This window comes from Maylandia zebra, linkage group LG5 (genome assembly GCF_041146795.1).
Source record: "Maylandia zebra isolate NMK-2024a linkage group LG5, Mzebra_GT3a, whole genome shotgun sequence".
NCBI lineage: Eukaryota > Metazoa > Chordata > Actinopteri > Cichliformes > Cichlidae > Maylandia > Maylandia zebra.
In genome coordinates, this window is record NC_135171.1 from 19,218,365 (window position 1) to 19,245,416 (window position 27,052).

The window sequence follows — 27,052 nt, forward strand, 5'->3', positions numbered from 1 at the left end:
TGTTTCACGGTTTTGAATGTCTCCCATGACCGCTCAAAGCACATCTGTGTCTGCAGCAACCTGGACAAATGTGATGGTAACATAGTTGTCATGACAGTGCAAAGATCCTCCTTGAACTCTGTCACCTCCACTACCGTCCATCCATCTATCCACACAATCAACAGAAGACTGCACCACAAAAGCATTCACAACACATTTTTTTCTTTAATTTTACACAGAAACATGTGTACAGGAGAAATATCCAGAGCCTTGGGGGAGGGGGTACGGTAACACTGGCTCACCTCAGGATGTCTGCTGGTGAAACTTGAAGGGTCAAGCAGACGACTGCACTTAAATTCACTTAGGAAACAACTGAATGTTTTTAGCATCACATAACATCTCATGCATGACATCAATTTCTGACATAATTATTAGTTTAGTCAACAAACACAGACATACCCATTCTCAAGTTATCCACAGGCACAGAAAATGAGCAGAACTGCTGCTCTGGAAAGTTCAGAATTTGACTCACTTCATGTGGCAAAAAATACAATCAGTTCTTTTAAAAAAAGAGAAAAATATATTTTAAGTCATTTAAATGCATTTTGATAACAAACAAATTCTGCAAATCATCCAAAAATCAATTACTAGTAACCCCAGCAAGAGATTCACTAAAAGAAAAACTATGGTATATCAGGACTAAACAGTTTAGATACAGTGAGAGCAGATCAAAAAGAATTTATCCATTTACTGGCAGTCAGTTTTATGCCATAATAAAGTTAAAAATAATAATAAAACAGTTGACATACTTCAGTAATACAGGGAAAAGTTGAGGGTAACAGTGAATCATTTGACGTTATCTGACATATACACAAGTAAAGTGGCACCAGTATCAACAGAAAGCAAACACAGCTGTTTAAGGCTTTGATCACATGACCAGACATGAACACGACTGCAGAGGTTTAGCAACACAAATCTTCCAGGAGTGATTATTAATTTTTTTTTTTCTTTACAGCACCGCATTATCACTGAAAACAGACTGACACTGTAGACTCATATTTGCTGCTTTACTGTTACACTACCAGTGGTGATAAGGTCTACAATAAAACAGTGCTAAAGAATGAAGAAAAATAAAATAAAACATGTTCACTAAATTAACCCAGGCAGTAAAGCAAAGACTTCTTAGAGGTAGGAAAATGGTAATGGAGCATTTATTCTTCAATAATCAATCAGCTAAGTGTTCGTGTCCAATGAGGACTGTCTGCAGAAGTAAACTATTGGCCAATAAAAGCACCAGGAAATGCAAATCAATCATGTTACTTTTGATATTAGCAAAACCTGAAGTTGTAATTGGTTTAGTGACATTAAACTAGTGTTGTATGAGGAGATTTTTTGCATGAAAAGCAACAAATTTACAGGGTTACAGGAAATGAAAGGCCACATAAGAAATTAGCTGATGCAAAATTGCCCTATACTTCAACCCAGACACCTTACTAGAGCCCAATTTTACACTGATTACATTTCCGCTTGTTGTAACCATGAACTTTTCAAAAATGCATTTGCATCTCTGATGAACAACGTGAGCACAGCTGCCATTTAATCTGACCGAGGGATGCACTAGGTTGATTAAATTAATTCATAACAAGCATTTGAGAGCTATGACCATCAAAGCATCCAGCATATAATGAGCCTCATTAGCATTACCCCGCAATTCAGATGTTAATACAGTGTAGAGATATCGGTGACACAGAATCTTCGTAATATAAACAACGACCACAGTGCAACAACACTCGACACAGAGATGCTTCGTATGAGATAAAATCTACAATGACCTGTCACCAGCTATGGTCACGAGCTGATAATAAAACAGTCTAAAAATCCAAACTTGTGTCCAATTAATGACACACAACCATCACCCTTGCATACAGTACACAGAGTATAACCAGCAAAGAGGACCTCTCGTGTGAAATTATCTACAATAAACTGTATATCATCTTTAGACATGACTTATTAAAAATTTCACAATATGTCTCTTGAAAACAAAACTAGAAATCTTTAAATACATTTTCTTTTGTTTAATAATATGAGTGATTACTCTTATTTATTCATTCATTAATAAGAGAACTTGATCAAAACACCTGGTCCAACCTGAGCCCAGTCTAAACCACATTGCAAGTGAATGCAGCCAGATCTGATTGCATGAACTCTAATGGGAAAGTTCATTCTGTTTCAAGTCACTTCAAACAGCTCTGAGGTCAGAATGAGAGAAAAACACACAATATTGCAATACCACCCCCATTCTATTCTAGCATTGGCAGGTATTCCGGGCATATTTATTTAGCAGTTTAATTTAAGCAGTGAAGCAAATAAAAAAAACAATGTTGCAACATAAAGCAACACTACTTGAAAGGATGTGTAACAAAAAATAAAATAAAATATGATGTTGGATGTGCTTAAAAGAACATTTTAGTGTGAATTGGGCCTACAGACAGGTTGTGCTGACTGAAAGTTAACTCATCCAACCAATCAAAGGGCTTAAAAAGCTCGCAAATGCAAAACGGGGGTCAAATTCAATGAAAATTTGATTTCAAGTTGGATTTACCCTAAAGCAGCCGTTTTAGCAGAATGGCAGTTACTAACTTTTAGACATGCCAAACTTCAAAGCGTTCTGTTGCCTTCGCCTATCTGCACTTTTGCTGGTGCAGATAACATGACAGTGTTGTATCTGCAGGTCTCTACTGGGAAGATGGAAAGAAAGGGAAAAAAAAGCTACTTGCTCATTAAAATGAAATTAATTAATACCATGAGGGAGATTTATTCTCAACTCATTATACATCAGATCATTTTATTTAAACTGTACGTGACCAAAGAGATTTTGATTAATGGTAAACACGAGGTGGAATGAACTTTATTATGTGAAAAAGTATTTTTGATCCATTTTACAAAACAGAGATGAAAATGTTTAAGGGGCCAAACCTGATTAAACACAGAACATAAAGTTGTTAGTGTTTAGATGGTGATACTGTATTTACAAGGGTTCAAATTTACAACATCAGATTTTCTCTTTCATGCTTTGTTTTTTAATACGGAAATTAAACCTGCGATCCAGTATGAACACTGGCTTCTTAACCTTTAAGAGTATTAGGTCCAGGCAGTACATTATGGTCTGATTTAGCTCAATTCCCTTTAATAAGGACGATTTACAATAATATACAGGACTGATATTCAGTAAAGTTATGAATAGTCGTCTCATGATGAGCTCAACTCATCCCTGGGCTTCATTCTTTTGCTTCTAGGATAATAAATATATTTTAAATGCATTAACAGGATCAAAGCTAATGGAGCTTTCCCTGTAAGTGCCGTTGAGATGAACAGAGAGAGTCAGAGGGAAAAATGCCAGAGTAGGAAAAAAGGTAAGAAGATGTAGATTTGTGAGGTCACTACCAGTCTGCGTTCTCCCAGGTTTCCTCAGCAGGTTTCGTGGGACTCTTCTTTGTCTTACCATCTGCATTCTCCCAGTTGTTGTCCCAAGCCTCCCAGCTCTCTTCTGTGCTGTGTTTGTTGTTGGATGCTGCTTCAGAGCCCCAATTGTCCCAACTGTCAGAGCTCTTCTTGGCAGAATTATCTGCAATGGTCCAGCTGTCACTGCTGGGAGATTTCTTAGCCTTTAAGGAGCTGTTGCTGCCAAAGGTCTCCCAGAAGTCCCTTGCAACAGGCTGGCTAGAACTACCCTGATATCCCTCAGTGGCATCCATGTTTTGGTAGCTCTCACCAGCAGACCTGAACATAAAGAAATGCTTTTACAGGCCATAGCTTACAGCATTGCATCACAAAGTGCTTAGGATTCTGAATATGAAACATTTCATTTATTGTGTATTAAGCTTTTTTTTTTTATTACCCATCTTCTTGTTTTCCAGAGAACAGATTAGTCAGCTTTGACCCAGCTCCCTGAACCTAAGGAGGAAATAAACTATTTATTTAAGTGTACCTGTACATGTAAAATACCTTATTTTTCATTCATTCAAAGGTCAAAGAATAACGTAATAAAAAATAATAAGTCCTAACAAGTCCATTACGACAAATCAGTTTTTACTACACAATCAAACAAATTAGTTTTAGCAAGGCAGTAATATTAAAATGACACAAAAACACATTTTCTAACTCTTTTACATCATGTACTCACCACCACAACAAAATGGCAGCAAGAAAAACAAGAAATTAAATGTAATTAGTATAGTTCAAACTTAACGGCACTGCAAAACCAGTCTCCTTGGAGGACTAAAGCGTATAGTGTATCGGGGGGCTCCGGCAGTTTTGGATACTGTTTGCAATAGCAGTGCCAGGGCTACTGCTCCTCACTTGGGAGACTGGTTTTGCATCAGCACAGTGTGGCAGATGTCTGCCATTCCTACCTTGTTTGCCAGCCCAGTGATGCTGACTGCCATTTCATCTAGCAATTTGCCATCTTTCACCTGGACGAGCCAAATTATTGTTAAAAACTAATAAAAACAACAGTCTAATGAAATGCGTGGTGAAGAGCTCATTTTTGATTGTGGAAAAAAAACAATACAGTTTTTTTGTTTATTTTTTTAAACAGCACAGATGATTTAAAAGAAGAGGAAGAAGAAGAAAGACAGTAAAGAGTGTTTAAAAAAAAAGCACAGACTACAGATACATTAAATTAATATTGCCAACACTACATTAAAAGACAAAAGCATTTTGTTTCTGTCGGTCCACTCAAAGAGAATAAATCACTACAAAGCATGGTAAAAAGAGGCACCCTTCTATGTGTAACAGTTAAGATTGAAAAGTCAATTACCCTGCTGATGCTGGAATTGAATTAAAAAAAAAAAATTTAAAAAAAAGGAAAAATACTTTTGTTTTCTTTTCTTTTTTTTCTTTTTTTTTTTTAAAAAGATGACATCCAGGAGCTGCTCACTTGGCAGTTAAATCTGTTAAGCAGAAGCATTGTGTCAAAAACACTTACTATTACTGCAAAAATGGTAACATGTGTTCTAATATTACATGATGTCAAAAGAAAGAGAAAAAAAACAACAACAACAAAGCTCAGACACACCAAATCCCCAAAGGTAACGAGCTGTGGCTTTCAAATGAAGAGCTCCAGGATGCATCACGTCTTGTTTACTGTGAGCAGACAGCCGGTGGTTTTGAGATTGCATTTTGACCTGAATGCAACCAAAACCAGCTCAAGCGTAACAGCTTTGAGCCTTAACAGCACTCAGAAAACAAGCCACGAATTTTCAGGAAGCTTATGGTACAAAATAAATAAATAAATAGTCTGTTGCCTACAGAATCTATGCATGCTGCTGTCTGTTTATAGGGAATTCACTGCGGCTGTCACTGATTCAAGAACATAAAAATGGCTCCAGTAAAGCAACACCAAAACCTAGTAGAATAGTCGTGATGTCATTTTGTGCACTGAAAGCTGGAGACTTTGAACTCAGACATGACGTGAACAAAGAGTTTGGCTGTTAAAAATGTTTGTGCTATAGGCTTGATCCAGTGACAGTTCACACTGACTCACACACGTTCCCAAATAAACAGCTCACAGTCGTACGCTTCTGCAAATCCCACAGCTGAGTCACTGACAGAGAGAGAGACAAAGCTTTGTGTTTACCCCCCCCTTCCATCTTTGAAACTACAGGTCTGTCGTTTAATGTTAGTTGGCATACAGCAGATAAACTGGCACAGACAGGCAGCGGAGAAAATAGCACATTCACATCTGAAGCTGTTTCGTGTCTAAAAGCACTGCATCCCACCACCAAATCAACAACTTCAAACATCAATGTTACCTTTTCTTGAGTAGGTTTGATAACATTCTCATTTAATGTCTGTCCTAACTCAGTGGCCTAGTTGGAAGTCAGAGAGGAGAGTTCACTTGAATGAAACAGTTTAACATTCACAGTACTGCAAGACACTGAGCTGCTTGTTCTGCAGTAGCATGCAGCCTGAGCATTCCCATCCACCATGACACTGAACAAGCACTAGAGGGTGTAATGGTTCAAGACACTGGCAGCATGGCACATCTATAACCCCAAATATTACGATATTTTTGCTTCTTACTCTGTGTGTTCAATTCTACAGAATAGCATCAAGGACTCCCCACGTTTTTTCACAGAAACCAATCAGGTGTTTGCATACCATTGTCCCTCTTCAGCGCTGTTAGCAGTAAACACAAACACTGGCATGCATAAAAAGGATAACCCATAATCAGTGGATGTGAGTGAACAGTGCTTCTGTTCACTCCTATTCCATTTGTCCTAAAGGTTATCCATATATTCCAAATTCAAATATGAGAAGAGACAAAATGCCTTGTGTTTAACCAAACAGAAGCACATGGAGACGACAATTCTGACAACATTTTTTGTTAAAGGTTTCTTTAAAAGTGTTAAAAAAAATAACTAAAAAGCAGACAATAATTCTGAAAAAACAAAAATGGTAGATACATATTAAAAAAAAAAAAAAAGATATAAAAGAAGCACCATGCATTTACAAACTGCTTTACCGGTTCTGGGGGCGCTTTATAGCCCCTTAACTAGATCCACAGAAGGCAAAGAGATAGTAAAGTAGTAATACAGTTATTGCTTGTAGGTTTATATTATTAAAATATTTACAAGCAAATGGCATACGCATGCTTATACCATCAAAAGAAAGAGGAGACTACTTAATACAGTCTGTAGAAGAGTCAAAAACCTTTATTAACAGGAGCAATAACTGGCTACTCGAGATGCGATAGACTTACCTTTAAGGTTGCTTGGTTTGCAAGTTTAGTTGTCTGCATGAGAGGGACAAAAATAATCACCATTTAAAGTTTTGTTTTTTTAAATACACAAGTTAAATGCCCAACATAAATTCTATGAAAATAAAACATCTTTGTGTGGATCAGATTTATAGTTTTTCTATTTTCAGTTTTTAATTTTTTGGCATTATTAGTTTCCGGTAATGTCCAGAGTGTACTGGCTTGTTTTGGTTTAGCTTTTAAAATGTTCTGTTAGTTGGAAAAATGTTCATTTTTACTCTTGCTAAATTATTATGCTATGGACTCTATTTCTCAGGGCCAGATTTAAGATGTTCAGTACAGAGGCCTGTACTGCAAAGCAGGTTTTTGTTTTATCCAGGCAAGTTCAGGGTTAACCCTGGGGAAGGAGGGTTAACTTCTTTCTAGGGTATATCACCATAGTAACTTAGGCTGCAGACCTAACCTGCCTCAGAGCAGGTTGGGTTTCAGATTAGAGGTCAACAGGTATGAAATCCTACTGGCCAATCACTTCTCCAGGAAATAGCATCACTAATCCTGGCAGGTCTTTTGGACTTCAATAGGCAGACAGTAGGAGGCTCTAAAGTTATACTTTTGTTTTGTTTTTTTGGTTCGTTTGTTTTTCTCTGACAATTACACACCAATGGGTTTACACAGCTGAAAATGATTAAAACTAAAACTGTCACATGCACATTTAACCATTAATTTAATAGAATAATCTATCAGATTACAATGGGCAGTGTCTTAATGATAAAGTTGTGATACTGATAAGTGTGTTAACTTCTTAGACAGTCAGCGCTGTTGATGGCTTTCCTTCAATGCCTTCAAATAGTTTAACCTTCATAGTAATTTTTTCCAGTCTAACTGATCAAAACATTTAAATAAACACTTTCACACAGTGCATTTCCTCTTACTTTCACTCAAACCACTGCTTTTTCTGCAGGAGCTGTGTTAATTTCTGCCTCTTCATGTTTTTCCAGAATTATAGTTTGCCATCCAGCCATGTGTGACCACTTAGCCTGACATCAGCAATCAGGTTAAGACAACCCAGGGTAGAGCCCAGCTATTACAATACAAACACCTCACTTAAAATAGTGTAGACATCTTGCTCTCAATAAGCTTATGCAAAAATGCCTGCTTTTGTTGATTTTGGTATCACATTGAGAAAAACAAAATGAATACATTTCCTATTCAGTTTATTATTAAATTGAATGAGTTAACCTTTGTTTGAAGTCACTTACATTATCTTTGGCAATAGAGGCAAACTTGCTAGCTCCAACAGTAAAACTGCTCCAACCCTGTTAATAAAATGTTTAAAAGTTAAGTTATATTAAGAAAGAAAAAAAATTAAAATACAGTTCAGCCCACCCCCCCAAAAAAGTGTGTCTTGACTTACTGAATAAATAGAGGACATGGCATTGTTCAGGAAGTCCTCTTCTTTCTTCTCTGGGGTCACTGTGTTGCCAAATCCAACGTACCGGTTCTCTTGATTCCCACTGTAACCACCTCCACTGAAAAAGCAGGAAAGATTTTTTTTATTTTGAATGTACACAAGCCAATAGAACAAAGATTCATAAAGGAAACTTAAATGTACAATTAGCAAAATTTCAGATATTAGACAAGGGCAACAACATTTCAAACGTCACTCATTACTTTGGATTTTATCCATTTCCAGAAAGGTTGTGTACATGAGAGACAATAAATCAAGATACAGTCATAAATATGAAGTCAAGCTGGCATTTTTAAATAATTATGAATTATCTCTCAAAGTCTCCACACTGTAGTTTGCGATATAGCTTTAACGTTCATGTTTTTCCTTGTATGCGCAAATGAAGTTACACCAATAATTACAGGAATGACACCTTATTCTCTGCCAAAGATGTCACTGATATACACTATGTATCTCTGCATAGCAAATAGTCATTTGCTGCCATATTAATGTTTATAGAAAACTTTAGAAACCTACCTCTGATAAGAGTTAACATCATCACTCAGCCAGTCTTCAAAAGCTTTATCACTGGATTTCGCCGAGTTCTGTCCAGATCCTCCAGAACTAAATTTTACATTACAGAAATATCAATTTGCTGTTTTGATGCCTGCTGTTCTCTATCTAGTATCAGACCCAGCATTAGTAAGTTTAAAATCTCCTTCATTCATACCGATGAGAGGATGAAAGAGTGCTTTTGGGTTGAGGGGACGTCCAGTTTCTTGCAGGGGAGGTCTCAATGGACCACTCCTTTCCCTCTGCTAATGTTGCGACCTGTCAATGCAGTGATGAACAAGGGTGAAGATGTTAGCGCAAACTGGAAAGCATTATATCTAAACATATCAAGCTAAATATATCTCATTACTGAGGATATACATTTATAATTTAAACCACAATTTCGTTGTACATGTACAATGACAATAAAGGGCTATTCTATTCCATTATGTTTTATCCGGTCCTCTGTGAGTGGGTTACTGGAAGAAAAAAAGCATCAGGAATAATTAAGAACTGAGTGTGAAGCTTACCTTGTCCCTGAAGAGTGCAGCAGCTCTGCTGTTGTATTTCTCCTGCAGAGTCCAGTTTGGATCATAATCATCTTGCAATTCAAGAAACAAGCGGAATTTTCCATTTCCACCTGCTTTCATTTTCTCCAGTTCAATATCTTTCCACTTGTCCATGGTGACCGAGCGCACAAAACTGCAGACGGGGAAGGAAAGATAAAACTGCATATTATCAGGCTGTAACAATTTCTTTGTGATCATTTGAAGGAATACACAGACTACTCTGGACTGTTGCTTGTAAACAATGTTCTTCCAATAATGTAACATATTCACAAAACCAATCCATATATACACTAGAGCATTTGATTAAAATGTATTTTTTTGACTAATAACTGTATGTTATTTTACTATAGTAAACTTATCTCAAAGTTTAACATGTCTTTGTAGTTTGCCAAATGTCACAAAAATGTGACTAAAGTTAAGAGACACCATGACTCATCACATTGTTACCTGAGATGTACTCCCAGGCCCCTGTGCTTGCCAGAGCACTCGAGACAAATCCAGATGCCATATGTCACACTAACCCACTGAGGGTTAAAAGCTCCACACTCAAAACACAGCTGAAAAAAAACCAAAAAAAAAAAAACAGATGAATATAAGCAGGTAAAAAAACACAACAACAACAACACACTTCATATTCAATGATATACCCTGGAGTTCTTCATTTGATTTTCTCCAGCAAAAAGCCAACTAATGCTCTTACAAACAAACTCTGATACAGTTTTTCCTAATGTGTGATCTGAATATTAGAAATAACCTTCTCTAATTAAACTAGAATGTGTGCCCTCTTGTGATTCATTTATTTGGGGCCATTTAGAGGACGATAGTGCAAAAGTGCAACCTCTCAAGGAGCTGCTATCTTCTCTGTAAAGTAGAATAAAAACGTTCCGGTGGGCTGAGATTATTTTGGTTAAGAACTGAAGTTAAGCCACATGGATCAGAAGCTTTAAGGACTTACATTATTCTCATCCTGAGTTCTCACTTCCTTCAGAACTCTTCTGGTCCTTGGACTCGCCATGATGACTCACACTGAAACAAAATTGCAGAGGATCATCTTAAAGACAACTACTGGAACAAAAATACTAATACAAACCCCTGAGAATTAATACTCATCAACCCAACTTCATGTTGCTAAGCAACTAATTAAATGCCACCAATACCCATCATCTGTTTCCCACACTGAAATCACACAGTCTCACTGGAGTATCACTTTATTTTTGTATTCTATTATAGAGGGCAGGTTTAATTTGTGAAACTGAACCAACATATCCAAAGGCTGGACAGCAATCAGAGGAAATGTTTAGATGATGAACTTTAAAGGACCTGAACCTGCTCCACAGGCTGCAGCCATGAAACACACACAGAAAAAAGCTGCAGTAAGAGGTCAAAATTCAACCAAATATTCATCAAACCACGAGTTACTGCTGACAAACTGTAAAAGTTTATATGAAAAATGTTATAAATGTAACTTTTTAAATGCTTTTTGTTCACAGGAAGAATGAATCTAACATTTTATTGTGAATTCAAATTAAAGCATTAATGAATTATCAAATATTCACCTGATTTTCTGCTGCATCTGGCAGTAAGTATGCACAATGTGGGAGGCTACTGCAGGTAATTTAGCCACACCATTTTACAATCATGAAACCCCTACAGCTTCTTTGTTTTCACGTTTTTATCTTTGACCACGGCACAGAGACAGCATCAAACTAGACCCCTGCCCAACATGCACCAAGCAGCAATCACAATGATTCTTATAGCTTCTCTCCACAACCTCAAACAAACTTAATAGATTTATGTAGTAATTACCATCAGTGAACACAAAATGTATTGTTTAAACTGCAGTGCTCCGCCATATCAGGTCATCATTTAACCATTTATAATGTCATTCATTGCACTTTTGGTACCCATTTTTAAAGATTAACACTTTCATAAATATTAATGGAAATAGGACAAAGTAAGTGGAATTGTTTTTTGTTTTTCCAACTGATTAGTTTACTAATAAAAGAAAAGTATGAGTATTATGATATTTGAGAAGCTGAAACCAGTGAATCAGTGAATGCCATTTAGGGTATTCACTGATCCGCCCTCCCCAGACGTTTTAGCCAGAACCAACGGAAATTCCCAACCACTGAGTAAACCACTTCAAAACAAGCATATCATCTGTTTTCTTTATCAGAAAAAATGCATCATTTTCTGTCAGATACAGTAGCAAATAAACACCAAATGCCTTTACTGTATGCAGACCAGACATGCCTATGTATTTAAATACAACCCTGCCTTTGTTTCCTTGTTACACATTAATAAAGGTCATGAAGATTAATGAGCTGTAAAAAATAAAAAATGCTGACAATAAGTCTACTTGACTGGCTAATCCACTGCCTATCTAATCTGTTCAATAATAAAAGATGCTGATATTACATAACAGGGTAAACCAGACATCTGAGTTTTACCTGAAGCAACATCTACCAAGTCTTGCACATGTTTAGCAAAAAAAAAAAAAAAGATATCCTACAAAGCCTGAGTATTTTCAAATAACAACTGGCAATGCTTTTGGCTATTCACTGGCTGGCAGACGGCTTGCAAATATAATCTGGTTTCATTAAACAGGATTACGCTGACAACTCATCATATACACTTTGTTCCCATGCTCACTCACTCTATGTACCCCTCTCAGCAATTGATTGCCTTATCAGTATATTCTCATACTCGAGTACTCCTCAAAATTATTATATTCTCTCATAACAAAATACTGTTATACCCAAGTCTTCTGAAAATCCTAAATCCTTTTAAAAACTGAAATAGGTGTAACATTTCATTTTTAAACATTTCCCTTCATTATAACTATTTTTTCCCCTTTAACTTTCACCCCTTACTTTAGTGCAGGAAGGTCAAACTCATTTTACATCGTGGGCTGCACACAGCCCACTTCCATCAGTGAAACTTTTCTTTTTGTCAGTGTAAAGAAGTTTAACTACACTTTTAATCTCTGAGATATGTTAATAATTCGACAGCATCCATAAACCTTTCTGCGTGATAAGGAAATGTTGCTGTAGTAAATGAAAAATCTGTCAACAGGACTTTTTGGGCTTAAACTGTGAGAAATACATTTGTATAATTACAGAAAAAAAATGGTAGCTCCTGCAATTATAGATGTTTTATCAAGTCATAGAAAACATGTTATTGATTTGTACTGTAGTCCCATTGTAAGAAGGAAAAACAAAACAAAACACTGAACCATCTATAGAAGACAGTAATAAAATGTAAAAAACAAACAAACAACAACAAAAAAAAAAACAGGCACATTTCTGTCACTTAAGAGCTTAGGTACACAATGAATAAACATATGGGAGGACCTTATCAGGAAGAAAAGCTATAAAACTTGGTTCAAGAGTTACGCCCTCCTTTACTTGTTCAGATGGTCCAGAGATCCAAATTGGGAGTCTGCTGGGTCACTTCTGGCCTCCTGGACCTCATGTTTGCCACCAATGCACTTATTTTACCATGACCTTTACCAAGTCTGAAGTTTGGTTCTTGTGGTGATTTCTGCCACATCTCTAGATTCTAATTTCCTCGCCTTCAGCCCTGGTTAGCTGTGCTTTGGGGGCAGATTGTGGGGCAGTGGTTTCGGTGTAAATAAATGTAGTGTTCCTCGAGTGTGTAGTTCCACTCGGTGACTTAAATGCCACATTGTTACCGTGCTTGCTTACTGAAAATGGTGCTCCTACTTCAGCAGGACCCGATCTTCCACCGTCACTCCAGAACATTTTGCCCTTTCTTTTTCTTTCAGCATTAGTCTCTTTCTGTCAGCATTATGTCTGTGACATTAACATATTCCCCCTCACGCTTGTTTAACTGATCAATACGCGACTGCGATCTGAATGAAAAAAAGGCAGACATCTACGATAACTGGCAAACAAGCTGCTTAATTATAAACCATAAACATACGTCATTATACGCTGTTACATTGCTCTCCCTATAAAGCATAAAAGCAAGCAGCAGTCTAGTTAACAGTCAAATTACGAGTTACATGACAATTAAGTTTTAGCTGAGGTGCAGACGTGTCAAAGCTCTGGGAGACACAAAAACTACCGCCCCCATGCAGGGGCTTAATGTGTGTGTTTCACAGCACAGGTATAAAAGTATACTGGTGTGTTTTCCACGTCTTGCTTTGACTAATGATTCACAGTCCGTCTCCAAAAGGAGATGACAGCGATGATAACATTTAAATGAACTGACGAGATTAGCAGCACTGGTAGCGTTAGCTTCACCGGGAGCTAGCTAACTGACCCGTTACCTGTCTGTGACCGACGAAGAAGCGAGGAGCTGTTTCCAAAGTCTACTGATAAACTCCGACCTTTCTCCTGTCGCGGAGGATCAGCAAAAGCTGGTGTATCACAGACTATGTCGGTCAGGGAGAAGATAATTTTTCAAGAATGCTGATGTTAAACACCGGTAGCCATGTTCCTGTTTGCATACGTTGGCAATGCAATGCATTATGGGAGTGATTCTTCTTCTTCTTTTGCATTTTATTGGCGCCTTTAACCTGCTCATTGCTGCTTGTTACTGGACTGGAGTGTGTGGGGGTTTGAGGTTTTTTTTCTTTTTGAGTCACAGTCCACAACCACGACGACGACAATACACTTTGTAAATAAATAAATAAATAAGGTCACATTTCAGCACTCTGCTATCATTGTCTGATTTATCAAGCAGCAAACTTAGAAACTCATATTAAAAAACACTTAAAAACTGCACACCAAATTCTTGAAATACTTGAAATAATATCCCAAAATTCAATGTGAGTCTTTCTGATTAACTGAACTTCAATTTCAGTGATAAATGCGAGTTTGTGCTCCACATGGAATTAGGTTTATAATAACAAAATATGTGAATGGCTTCTTTCTCATTGCTTTCTACTGAATCCACAATAAATATCAGAAACAGACTTTCTGCTACAGTGAACAGCTGCATGTAAAACAGGAGTAATTAATTGATATTATGATGTTATATATCTCCTGTCATACTCCAGAATAGCTTACATTGAGAAATACTGCTTTGTCTTACTATGATCTAACTGATTGTTTTCTAATGTTGATCAGAGAATTCCTCTTTTTGCTTCAGACACAACACATATTCCTAATGCTGAACAGGTTCAGTGTGATAACAGTTTGTCATTCCTGTTATTCCAGCTGTTAATTAGGTGTTTAGTAGTATCACATCCCAAGACTGAAAAATTGTGAATTTTCATATTTGAAATAAAATCTGGAATTTTTAAACTAAGGATGACATCATATACATATACAATAATAGTAACCATAATGACATATAGAAAATTAAATATAGATTATTATTATAATATTATTATAATATAATATAATATTATAATATTTAAATATTAAATACCACCACTTTCTTTTCTTACATTCTTATTTTTATTGCACTTAATTTTCCCCCAAAAAAACGATTTACACAGTTAACAATGCCCACAGTGACTGCTTTAAATGGCTGTGCTGTATTTAAGTGATAAAAGTGTGACAGTTCATGATTGTGTCACCTTCCCACTCTGTCATGTAAAACTATTTGAATTGTATCTATATTTAAAAAGTGCCAGCCACACTGTGCCTCCTAACTCTAATTAATGATGCCCATTATTATCCATTGCTGAAATTAAAACACTCATCTAAAATTCATCAATAGCAGCAATAGCAGAAAGATGTTTTTTCCACCATAGATCAACAGCACAGGCCCTTAATTCATTACAAGCTGTACATTGGCTTCTATGCATTTAGCTACACTGGATTGCCTGTAAAGATTATTTGCATTATTAACTATTCGATATCCTGAAACTTTAAATTCATCACTTTTGCCATCGGGTCATGTACATTTGTCATTTTAATCTATAAACCACAATGTTCCTGCCATCAGAATTAATAACAAAAAAATGACATTGTGATACTTAACTTGATTTTAATATCTGTTTCTTTTTTCCGCATGATTAGTTTAAAATAAAGACATTTAATACCAATCAGAACTTGTTACGGAAAACCACAGGGGGAGAGATAAGCTCAGTTGTGAGCAGTGAGGGATTAAAGTACATTGTTCTCTCGAGTTGTTAAATAACAATCCACTATTAAATAACTGCATTGCATGTGTTCACTCTCTTTAACCAATGCCTTTATCTGCTCTTATCTGATCTTTAAAAAAAAAGAGAAAAGTACAAAAGGGGTGTTGCTGTAGCAAGAGGAGTCGCAGTCTGGATACTGAGCATCAACATGAAGGACTCAGTGAGTTTGAAAGTGAGCCTGCCAGTGTTTGTGTTAGTGTTTGAGGTGATCATCATAGCTCTTTATGCTGTCTTTGTCACTTATGATGACGATACCAACGCAAAGCTGCAAAACAATGAGACCAGCCCCATGGAGAACTCCCTCTATCGCGACTACCCCTACTTTGCTGATGTGCAAGTGATGATCTTCATAGGCTTCGGTTGCCTGCTGGCTTTTTTCAGATTCTACGGCTTTGGCGGGATGGTCTTCAACTTTCTCACAGCTACATTTGCAATCCAGTGGGCAATCCTGATGCAAGGGTTCTTCCAGTTTTACTATGATGGGAAAATTCACCTGGGGGTGATCAACCTGGTGAATGCAGAGTTTGCCTGTGCTGTGGTGCTCATCTCCTTCGGGGCTGTGCTTGGGAAGACCAGTCCCGTTCAGCTACTGGTCATGGCTTCTCTTGAGATTCCTATATTTGCTGTGACAGAGTGGGCTGTACTCCAATACATTAGGATCAATGATGCAGGCGGCACTATTCTTATCCACATATTTGCCTGCTATTTTGGTCTAGGAGTGACATTTATGCTCTATCGGCCAAGTTTGAATGATGGACATGCTAAAGAGATCACTAGTTATCATTCAGATATCCTGTCTGTAATGGGAACCCTGTTCCTCTGGGTATTCTGGCCTTCATTCAACTCTGCGCTTACATTTAAAGGCGATGATCAGCACAGAGCAATACTCCACACCTTCATAGGTCTCTCCTCATCCACTATCACTGCCTTTGCACTCTCTGCACTATTCAATAAGAGAGGCAAGCTCACGATGGCTGATATCCAAAATGTGACTCTAGCAGGCGGTGTGACAGTTGGAGCTTCTGTGGACATGATGATTTCACCTGTAGCTGCATATGCACTGGGCGTCATGGGCTGTACTGCCTGTTTCTTTGGTTACAAGTACCTGACCCCCTTTATGGCTTATCGCATGAGGATCCAAGACCAGTGTGGTATTCACAACCTGCACGGACTGACTGGCATCATATCGGCCACAGCAGGGATCTGCGCCATCCTTCTCGCCACTGAGGAAACCTACGGGCCCAGCATGTACCAGATCTTTTCCCACCGTGCTCCACCCGAAGGAGATCCACAGCTGCTAGAACTGCAGAAGGTGATTCCTGGACTGAAGCCAGGCTTGGGACGCACTGCACGGGAGCAAGCGCTGTACCAGGTTGCGGCTGTCTTTACCACCATCGGAGCCTCTACAGTTGGTGGTCTGCTCACTGGGCTGGTCATGAAGTTTCCCTCCTTGGCATCTCCATCTGATAAGAACTGCTTCAATGATGAGCTTTTCTTTGAGCTGCCATCTGACTTTTCCAGTGTAGAAGCCCCCTTAACCTATGAGGAAAAAGGGCAAATGAACCCCATGGACACCAAAGTCTGAGCTCTTGTACCTTATATTTTTTAACTTGTACTGAACTGTTTCCATAAATCTCACTTAGCATTTGCATACAAAAAAGCAATGGAAAAGTAACAGGCTGAAATATGAACTTTTTTGCAATATAATGTATTTAAAATAAACAGTTTAATAAAACATGATTCATTTTATCATTATTGTTATTTAAAAATGTGTGGAATCCAATTTCTTGCAAAAGGTATATGCTTAAATAAATCATTTGTCAAAATGAAATTAATTTAAACATTTGATTTTTTTTAAAATTTAGAATTAATGTGTGATCAACAATAAGCCAGGGCATATTTGACACACATCGTCCCTTTAGAAATAGATATAAAATAATTTGTTAACTCACTGAAGTGTTACAAATACGACAGGAATAAAATAGAAGCCTAAACATGACATTTTCATAACACGACCATGATAGTGGAATCTGTACTAAAATCTGACATAGTTTTACGGTGTCAGATTTAACTCTAGATTGCCTCAAGGATACAAAAGTCCTGTCTATATAACAATCTCACTGTGCTTTACAATCACCAGACCAAAGTATGGCCCATGGTTCAGTCAATGACAACAAGCAACAACGCAGTTTGTGTTGTCATGTCTGCATTACATGCTGTTTCCAGAATTCACCGAACAAATTAGCTTATATGAAAACATAATCTCCTTTAATGGAAATTCATCATCATCATTATCATCAAGGTAACATATGTCATTCAGCATTTTTAACATCACCATCTAGTGCTACTTCATCGTTTTACAAATATTTTCAAATTTCATGTATTTCACATGTTTTGTGATATTTAAAAAATCATCTCTACTTTGAAAAACTATTGTCTGGACAAGTGAAATAGCCTCTATAAAAGCATAAAGAATATATGAGTTTATGTTATCAGCTGGACTTTTGACATCTGGGACTTCTTAATATACATGCATGGTTTATAAGCAAGTTTTGTCACGCTGTTCCGCAACTTTTTATCTGGGCATCATGGGCCTAAGTTGGAAGTGACCAATGTGAAATAATATATCTGCTGCATATAAGGTATCATCTCATTCAAGATAAGACAAGATAACTGAGGATGTAAACAAGCACTTTAAACTTGGCTCTACGAGAAGAGAAGATCATAATATAAAGGTAAAGTGAGTTTCCATGTCCTGCTTTGATTACATGTATGAATGGGTATGCCACTGTTACAAAGGTTAAAGACATCACCAATCTTTTATGAACTGATAGGTTTGACACAATTCTTTATCTAATCATCAACTGTTCTCAAAAGTTGCTATGTGCTCTGATTTTTATCAAGCACACAATGCTGGTGCATGCTTTTATGTTGAGTGGATCACCTTCTTTATGGAAAAAGGGCAGTGTCTCTTGCGGAGGCTGCCCAAGTCTCCAGCGGTGATGGCAACGCTGTTCCGGAGGCCGGCGACGCTGGTCTGGCAGTCGGCCACCTGGCCCCCCCGGCGTCCGTTGTTCCAGGACAGCTCGCATATAGCTCTCGGCCCCAGGTCATGCAGGTGCCACTGACAAGGGGACCAGAGATGACTTTTTAAGTAATGGTTTAAGTATTGCCAGCTTGAAGGCCTGTGGTACATAGCAGATTATTAGAGATAGGTTGATCATATTTCAGAATGAAGCAGTAATTAATGGTAGGGCATCTTTGGGCAATCCTCTGCATGTTTGCTATATCATCCTTTGCTATATCTATTAATCTCTTTTCAGTCTTGCCTCTGCATCTTTGCCTCCAAGTCGCTCAACCTTAGTTGTCCCTTTGATATACTCGCTGGCCATTCCGGTCAATCCCAACTGAAATCTTAACACCTTTACCTCCAGCTCTGCTTCATGTCTTTTTGTCAGTGCTCCTGTGTCCAAAAAGTACATTATAGCAGGTCTCACTAGCATCTTGTAAACATTCCTTTTCACACTTGCTGCTATCCTCAAATCGTCCCCTTATCACGAATCATCCCTGATACTTGTCCCCGCCTAGATTTGTTGATATTCTTGGGATCAACTGTCCATGATCTCACCTTTGACTCAAGAATACCTTGGTATACGGAAGCGTTCATAGTCGACTGGCTGAAAAAACAAGTCAAAATCATCACCACTATCACCAATGTGGTGACAGTTATGTCACGTTCCTGGGTCTTTTGACCGAGCATTTTAAGTTTTAGTTTATTTTGAAGTTGACTAGGTCAGCTAAGTTCATTTGTTTATTAGATTCCCCTTGTGTTTACTACCCATGTATTTAAGTTTCCCTCACCCTTTGTTTCATGTTTGCATGTTTTATGTTAGCAAGTTTGTGTTGTCATGTCTGCATTCCATGCTGTTTCCTGTTTTATTGTGAAAGTCCTTGTCCTATGTGCAGTGTGTCTAATGTGTGTGTGAATGGGTGGATGACTGGATATGTAAAGCGCTTTGGGGTCCTTAGGGACTAGTAAAGCGCTATATAAATACAGGCCATTTACCATTTTTGTTTTTATACCTTTTTATCAGCCTAATTAAACGGCTCACTTTTTGTTCCTATTAAGTTGGTTTCCACACGTTGGTTTGTCTGCACCTGGGTCCACTACTTGCACTCCACACAGTTTGACTTTGCACACTGTGAGAAGTTAATGTGAGGATTTGGTGTTGACATGCTGTGTTTGGGTTTCTCCAAATGTGGCGCTATGCATTAAGTATCTAACATTGTTCCACAAGTCTTGTGGTTTGTTCAGATGCAGCTTTGCAAAGCTAAGCAACTTGGCTGCTGCATTGTTTTTATAAACAGGAAGCTTTTACCTGTAGAGTGACATGCAGGTTCTCTGAAGCTTGCACAGTCTGACCGCGTTGTGAGTTTGATGGGATGTCCACTCCTGGGAAGATTATGTTATCACAAACCTGAATGTTCTAGACCAGCACATTTTCATAGCATTTGTTTTTATAGAGGTAGCCCCACTAGCTGATGGTCAGTGAAAACACTACATTTGATGAGCAGCACCTACTTAAAATAAATGGAAGCCGTGAGGCTCACTCTTATGGATGATAATTTTTCAACTGTACTGCAATTACCATTAGCTCTTAGAAACTCTTATCTCAAGCATTGATTGTTCAAAGGGTAAATGCTACCACTGCCTTAAATAAGGCTCTCCGATAAATGCAAAGTACAGACCTAAGTGACCTTTAATCCAAGAAGCCTAATGTCGCAACCAAAGGACTTTAAAGAAATTAAGTGATGGTAACTGATATTAATTCTTGGTTTACACAAAGTAAAATTTCTTTTGCATTTTATTTCTGTGTTGTTGTTGTTTTTATGCTGCTTTAGGTCTTTTCAGTGACCCATTCATTTCACAGGGTTAAACATTGACACAGCAGAAGAAAGTTGTTTTAAAAGAATTCTTACCAAGTTAAAAGCAAAGAGAAGAAAAGGGATTTATTACACAATATTAAATGTGCTATGACTTGAAAAGCAAGTGTCAAAAACTACTTACTCACTTATTATAAGTGGAATATATTGTTAAGCATACAAAAGCTTGTCTGGAGCACTCTTAGATAATCATTTATTTTATTAGAGCAAATATTACAAAATTAATTACTGTGTCATTTTGTAAAAACAAAAAAACAAAAATAGAGATGTTGTACTTAATTAGCTTTCAAATGCACCATCAAAAAACAGGTCCACCAAAAAATGTCATTGAAATGTTACATAAAATACACATTTTATGTTAAAACTTTCACATTCAGGAGAGCAGTGATTCTCAAACTGTCGGGGAGTTAAAAGAACATGAATTTTCTTTTCTTTTTAATTTAACAAACCCAAAAAGAGTTTGTGAATGCTATTACTCTGAGCTTTATTTAAGTAAAAATCCACTCGGATCCTGTTTATTATTAATAATTGTTTGAAATTGTGGGTCCCGTCCTCTTGTTAGCTAGTTAACTAGTTTGAGAGCCAATGAATCAGAGAAGTGCAGCACTTCTCTACTTCACAACTGCACAGACGCGTTTCCATTTTTCATATAATAATAAACACTGACATCCTGTGGTGACAGATTGGGCCTGAAAAAAAAAACAGCCATTTGAGTCATCTCAGCATCAGCAGCTGTGCACGTCTCAGAGATGGTTGGCATAGCCTTCCTCATTGTCTGCAGAGTCAATGGTTTTTGTTCGCTGAGTTTGCACGGAAGCATACAGATCAGACACGGTGGAGAGGGCGTCCGTGTTACCGTCATCCTCCTTCTCTGACTCCGGTGGCTCCCCTAACTGCATTACATCTGAGTACTGTATCTGCGGACAGCTGTGACCAGCCTGCAGCCTGGGGCCCTTTAAGGTCAGGTTGGCATAGCAGTCGTGGTTTTTGGACTGGAAGAAGAAACAAAAAACAATGTAAACATGATCACACTTCAATGCAATGAACTAGTAAAACTCTCCTTTCTGTCTGTGAAAAGACTTTTAACTAACTAAATTTAATGCTTGCGATGTTTTAATATAAGAAAAAGAAGTGTAATTTCAACAGTACATCTCAATTTTCTTATGTGATAAAGAAATGCTGCTTTAGTAGATGAAAGAAATCTGTGAGTGCAACTCTATGCTTTTAAATTGTAAGAAATACATATGTGCTTTTCCTCATCTTTTAAAAAAATTTTTTGCTGTGGACCCACTGTAAAAAACAACAACAACAGAAATTTCCTTAGTAGATATTTTAAAATAATAATATTTTTTTCATCGTTTAATCGTTTAGCTATTATTTAATTACTTTGGTTTAATTGGTTTATTATCACTGGCACTGGAGAAGCCTTTATTGGCATGAAAAAGTATAAAACTGAGAGTTAAAAATTAAATAACAATTAAAAATAATAAAGCTATGCCCTTCTTCACATTGGGCCAGGCGGCCAGTTTGGAGTCTTTTCTGGGCCAATTCTGGATCCCAGGCCTTATGTTTGACACCCATGGGTTAGTAGGTCTAGACTGACCTATGCTAGAGGACCACTTTTCATGTTCCTACTATTACCTAATCTAATATCATACAGCTGTATTTTACTTTTTCTGGAGAGATATTGTCATGAAGGTTTAATAACCTGTATGAACAGACAGAGAGCCCAAAGTCAAGCCAGAATAAACGATCTCAAACCAAAGAGTTTCAAAGAATCTACCTGTAAGTCTGATCTGACTCTCCGCTGATACTTCCCATTTGAAGAGCTGAGTGATGAGTGAGGGGGATTGTCTTCTGTTAACAAAGTTACGCCTGTGGAGAAATATCATCACGCTATAATCTGATACAAGTGTACTAAAGCATGTGCACAGCCAGACGCACGACCGCTTGCACCTACTTGTTTGCAGGTAGCTTACGTTTCCATAAATAGGATTTTCTTCCATCTGCCTCAAGCTCTGACTAAAATTGGGAACACAGAAAGGAAAACGGAGTTCTTCACATGCAGATCTGTTTTACTGTAATTTGTTAACAATAAAAACCACGCTACACACCTTTGCCGTCTTCTCAGTGGACATCTCCATTTTCCTAATACAAGATAAAGATGAATATATTCACAACTGGATTGTTTTCAGGGGGGTTTGTGTTAATTCCCATAAAATGCTGACTTTAACTTGCATTTGGATTTCTGATGTATTTTTGTTACAGGTAAAATGTAAAAATGTTACATTTAATTAAATCTGGTCAAATCAAATGTATTTGATTGATATGCATTCAGTTTATACAAGCACTTTTTTTTTTAAATAATTGAGTATTAGAATAAACAACTCTTTGATAATATATTTCAGTTGCATTTTACTCAAACTATAGTGTCATGTTTACTGTGGGTGAAGAATCTTTTTTTTTTTTTTTTGAGTGAGGATAGAGTAAATAATGTCATTACCTGAGCCAAATTTTGATACACAACAAAAAATATTCCATGCCAGTGAGATGATCAGCGCTGCACTGAGAACTCCTAAGGTCGCTTGTAATTCCTTAGATAAATAACCCAACTGTGAAGCTAGAAAAAAGAAAAACAAATATGAGTCACTTTAAATTAATAAACTATGTTTGAGCAACACTCACTGACCTCATAGTTAATCTCATGCATGAAGACAGAAAACTGCTATGTATGTTTTTAAAAAATCAAAAGACAGTTTTTTTTACATAGCTGTGTCTTTAACTTTCTGTCCATCCATCCACTGCCTACCATTTACACATGTGCTCATTGTAGAGCTCACAATCAACTTAATGCAATGTGTATGAATTGTGAATTGAATGTGGGAAGAAATGGAAGCACTGTGAGAAAATGACTTAGCTTCACACAGAAATACCCTACTCACAAAGTGAGTGCTGTGCTTCATCACTGCACCACGCAACACAGAAAGCTAATTTTAGCAATTTGGGACGCCTTTTTTTCCCTCTTTAGTTCACATTTTAAACAGATATTAAATAAGTGACTACTACTGATAATAACAATATTAATGAAGAATAACCATCCATGCATCATGTAAAGTTTTTAAAATATGAATAAACAAAATAAAAATTGTTTTTTTTATATATCTCTTTAAAAAATGCAGAACTAGAGGTACATGCTTGAAAGTGGATTGTTCAAACAATGCTGAAGGAAATTGGGCAATAAAGCAAAATGTGAAAACATGCACAGCATCAGAGTCCTTGAGCAATACATCTACACCAGCACTGAGCAGCAGAAAATGTGGTTTTGCTGAGAAACCTGCATGCATGGATGTGTGATGTGTGCAATGTTTGCTGCAGGAATACAGACCGAGCAAAAGCATCTTGGGCGCATTTCCTACCCCAGAAACCATTTGCAGTGCTTTTTGATATACTATGTTTAACATGTTCCTGAAGCCTCATCGATCTCTAGTGAGTTAAAACATTCAGTCGACACACTGTTGGTTTTTGGTTTGCCACTGAATCACATAAAAAGCCTGACTGTAACTGTAACTCTTAACTGTGTAGCTGTGGTGTGCAATATCTCGTATAACTTTCAGCTGAATTTTGCTCATCTTCACCGTGAACGAAGGAGCACTTTAACGTGTTTGGACTCTGCAGTGGTGGAAATGGGTCCACATTCTGCCCGAGTAATATCTGGTGCATAGGATCTCTGTTACAAATCTAAATAAATAATTTAGCTTTGGTAATGCATCGCCTCATTAAAATGAGACACATTCTACGATCTTACACAGTATTGCTTTTTGCCTTTGGGCAAACTGCACCGTCCTAATTAAACTGATGCCTTGTGTACAGACTCACAGCATTCTGTTTAATCAGAATGCTGTGAGTCTGTACACAACAGACACTTCACTTGTCAGCTGTGAAGGCGTGGGAGAAGCTGTGTATAAAAGAAACCTACCTTTTAGTAAGCTCAGTTTTGGGGGATTTTCTTTGTTTGTTTTTGGTTGCTGTGATCAGTTATTTAAAGCACTATTCACTGATTTACAAAACAAAGTTGGAAACATTTTTATCATCCAGCTCCTGCCCCCTTGGCTGAAGTCCTACTGACTCTAATTTTGGATATGTTTCTCTCTCCGGCAGCATCTCAGGCAGGGGTGGGCGGTTAGTTTTCCCAAGGTGCCACATGAGAAACTGCAACTGCTAGGGAACCAACAAGCTGAACAGTTCTGCGCTATATTAATTACATCTCTTTATAAGCTTATTGGTGTGCCCAGTGTAGTTTAATTCCTGGAATGATCTTTGTCACATTGTGCCAGACAGCATACAGTTTATTTTTCAGCACTTTATTTTTTCAAAACTTTAAAATTACATCTGGAAAGTACTGAGATTCTGTTAAACGTCTGTTAGAGCAATAACAGAAAAGATGGGGAAGTCCCACAAAAGCTGCTAATCAAAATGCAATCTGATATGAAAATCAACCTTTTTTACTCCCTCTAAAGTCAAACCAGTAAAGCTTAATTCAATATAAAAGCAACATAAGAAGCATCACAAGCACTAACACTAACCATCTTTATTTATAAATAATGTAAAACCTGATCTAACTCTAAGGAAAACTCTTGGCTTACATTACTGTGAAATCTAACGATGTTTGTATCTTCATTCAAGACTTACCTTGCTGAGTGGAGCTGCAATTTTCTGCCATGGCAGTGAAGTTTAACCAAGGACAATCCAAACTATACTCTGAAAACAAACGTCTACTAAATCTTTTACACCTGTACTCTGTCTTTGACAAGCAGTTCTACAGAACTCGCTGCATGTTTGTGCTCACGCAGTATGATGTGACACCAGCGTGTTTGCTTTTTTTTCTTAAAGGACTGTTACAGGATGTGTGCTTTTGCAGAAAACCACAAACTTTTTTTAGACTACAAGACAGATCAGGTACCAAGGCTGAAGACCTGCCCTTTCAGTGTTAAGGAATACGACATGAACACGTTTGATTTAAGGGGATATATCCTTTTTACTTTAAATATCCTGAAAAAGACATTTAATTATCTTTGAGGCACTAAATATAATCCTTTAATTATTTCACACAACATCTGGATACTATGTGACAACATATTAAGAATGAGAGCAAATTCTCTCCGTGGAGATAAAAACATTTCTAGTGGGGACAAATATTTGTAACTACTACAGCACAAACTCCAGTGGTTATGATTTTTACACATGTATGCATACAGATAAAAGAATCCATGAAAAGCAGTGATTTGTATATGAAAAATAAATAATAATAAAATGAGATTTAAAAAATAAAAATGCTAACTACGACCTTTAAGAAAGAAAAGTGTTTAATAAGTGCAAACGACTAGGAAATTTAGACATATGAGGTAACAGATGTCAGTGATGGAACTTGGAAGCATCCTGTCAAAGTAATGGATCAAGTCATAAACCAAAATAAATGGTATCTTTGTTGTAATCCTGCAGATGTCTTTATATATCTTTAAAGTCAGTCGTGAGCTGCTGGGTCAAAAATATGCCAGTGGCCATGACAGAAAGTGAGGTTAACCAATTATTCTGGTAACAGTCTGACACATTCAGCACATGGTGGTGTTCACTGATTTAAATTTTTCATGCTGACCTCTTTACTTGGCAACACACACCTTAAATTAGTGGTTCATATTTCATAGCTGCAACATCAGACAACAGGAATTAGAGCAGCAAGAAGGTGTTAATGGATGTGTTTACAAACCAGAGGCCCAGTTTTTTAAGTCACATCCTAGTTTTGGTCACTTTGGGGGTAAAATATGAGTTTTTAGCTCTCTTAGCATCTTATTCTCATATCATCCAGATAAATCTGTTGGTATTTGGCTTTCGGTTTGTTCAAATCACTGTCAGACGTAAGACGAATATTTGCATACATTCTGGGAATTAATTTCACCCGGTTCAGCAATCATTCTTCAGGATTCATTTATAGTGCTGAACTGCAGCTCCTAAATCTTCTGCATACAAACGTGCAGGAGCTGGCAGCCTGCTGATCAGCCCCATCTGTGTCAGCAGGCTGAACACTAGTTCAGGATGAGAGGAGCAAATGATAAGACTCTCACGGTCCATTTACTGAAGGAAGCGTGGGTTGAACACGCAGACAGCAGTGCAGTCATTTATTTGCCTTCTTCTGTGTATAAAGTGTCACATTTTGAATATTAAATTAAACCAGATGTGGGAAGGATTGTTCCAATCATCCTTTTGGGCATCTGAGTTATTTTCGGTTTAAACATTGATTCAAAAGTTACTGGTGCTGACATCTGACATGGATGAAAATTCAGTAAAGAGTGGCTCAAGACATTTAGGCTGTCTTAGCTATCCCACCAAACACTGGGTGAGTTATTCTTCTGCAAGGAGTGTGGGCTATAGGTTAAAGCATGTCCACCTTTATACCACTGCACTCAAGCAGATATTTAAAGTCATGGATCTGCTCAACCAGGCAAATCCAAAATGTGAGATCTTTTCATAATTTGTTAAAAGGAATGGCGCAGAAAGAGCTGTTACACTGTTAATTAAATGGACTAACTGAAGCGCTGCTCATCACACTGTATGTATAATATCCTAGCTGTGTTACTCCATCCCGCTGCTTATATTCTCCACCTATAGGATCATTCTAATGCTAC

The 27,052-nt window shown here is 37.4% G+C and overlaps 3 protein-coding genes across 9 annotated transcripts; 1 reads left to right on the forward strand and 2 right to left on the reverse strand.

Annotated features, from left to right (window-relative positions):
* Positions 1-184: 184 nt before the first annotated feature.
* On the reverse strand, positions 185-13,803 carry arfgap1 (ADP-ribosylation factor GTPase activating protein 1). Of its 5 annotated transcripts, XM_004545053.3 has the most exons (13): positions 13,602-13,803; positions 10,263-10,333; positions 9,755-9,864; positions 9,269-9,440; positions 8,917-9,017; positions 8,724-8,810; positions 8,154-8,268; positions 7,999-8,055; positions 6,743-6,775; positions 5,793-5,849; positions 4,392-4,451; positions 3,878-3,933; positions 185-3,759 (listed from the first exon to the last, which is right to left on the reverse strand). In XM_004545053.3, the coding sequence occupies exons 2-13, from the start codon at positions 10,320-10,322 to the stop codon at positions 3,420-3,422; spliced, it is 1,248 nt and encodes a 415-aa protein (XP_004545110.1). In that variant the 5' UTR covers positions 10,323-10,333; positions 13,602-13,803; the 3' UTR covers positions 185-3,419. The 5 variants fall into 5 exon arrangements, with proteins under 5 accessions (XP_004545110.1, XP_004545112.1, XP_004545113.1 ...); XM_004545055.3 differs by lacking the exon at positions 5,793-5,849; XM_004545056.3 differs by lacking the exon at positions 4,392-4,451 and having other exon boundaries at positions 3,878-3,927.
* Positions 13,804-15,576: 1,773 nt separating this feature from the next.
* rh50 (Rh50-like protein) lies at positions 15,577-17,013 on the forward strand. Its single transcript, XM_004545363.3, has one exon. It carries the CDS (start codon positions 15,577-15,579, stop codon positions 17,011-17,013), a length of 1,437 nt encoding a protein of 478 aa, XP_004545420.3.
* Positions 17,014-20,548: 3,535 nt separating this feature from the next.
* Positions 20,549-25,208, reverse strand: LOC101468637 (uncharacterized). Of its 3 annotated transcripts, none has more exons than XM_076884459.1 (6): positions 25,062-25,208; positions 22,876-22,992; positions 22,487-22,520; positions 22,352-22,394; positions 22,156-22,247; positions 20,549-21,364 (listed from the first exon to the last, which is right to left on the reverse strand). In XM_076884459.1, exons 2-6 carry the CDS (start codon positions 22,911-22,913, stop codon positions 21,116-21,118), a joined length of 456 nt encoding a protein of 151 aa, XP_076740574.1. In that variant the 5' UTR covers positions 22,914-22,992; positions 25,062-25,208; the 3' UTR covers positions 20,549-21,115. The 3 variants fall into 3 exon arrangements, with proteins under 3 accessions (XP_076740574.1, XP_004545116.3, XP_076740575.1); XM_004545059.4 differs by having other exon boundaries at positions 22,333-22,394; XM_076884460.1 differs by lacking the exon at positions 25,062-25,208 and adding an exon at positions 24,349-24,549.
* Between the last annotated feature and the right edge of the window lie 1,844 nt (positions 25,209-27,052).

What these genes read in the sequence shown, in the direction of transcription:
- arfgap1 (XM_004545053.3), bottom strand. Translation starts at nt 10,322, where the DNA reads ATGGCGAGTCCAAGGACCAGAAGAGTTCTGAAGGAAGTGAGAACTCAG. An exon ending in ACTCTTTCATCCTCTCATCG is followed by an intron (nt 8,811 to 8,916) that starts GTATGAATGAAG and finishes TGTAAAATTTAG; the next exon opens with TTCTGGAGGATCTGGACAGA. An exon ending in CCTCTATTGCCAAAGATAAT is followed by an intron (nt 6,776 to 7,998) that starts GTAAGTGACTTC and finishes CCTCTCATGCAG; the next exon opens with ACAACTAAACTTGCAAACCA.
- rh50 (XM_004545363.3), top strand. Translation starts at nt 15,577, where the DNA reads ATGAAGGACTCAGTGAGTTTGAAAGTGAGCCTGCCAGTGTTTGTGTTA.
- LOC101468637 (XM_004545059.4), bottom strand. Translation starts at nt 25,092, where the DNA reads ATGGCAGAAAATTGCAGCTCCACTCAGCAAG. An exon ending in CCACTGAGAAGACGGCAAAG is followed by an intron (nt 22,395 to 22,486) that starts GTGTGTAGCGTG and finishes TCCCAATTTTAG; the next exon opens with TCAGAGCTTGAGGCAGATGG. An exon ending in CGTAAGCTACCTGCAAACAA is followed by an intron (nt 22,248 to 22,332) that starts GTAGGTGCAAGC and finishes ATTTCTCCACAG; the next exon opens with GCGTAACTTTGTTAACAGAA.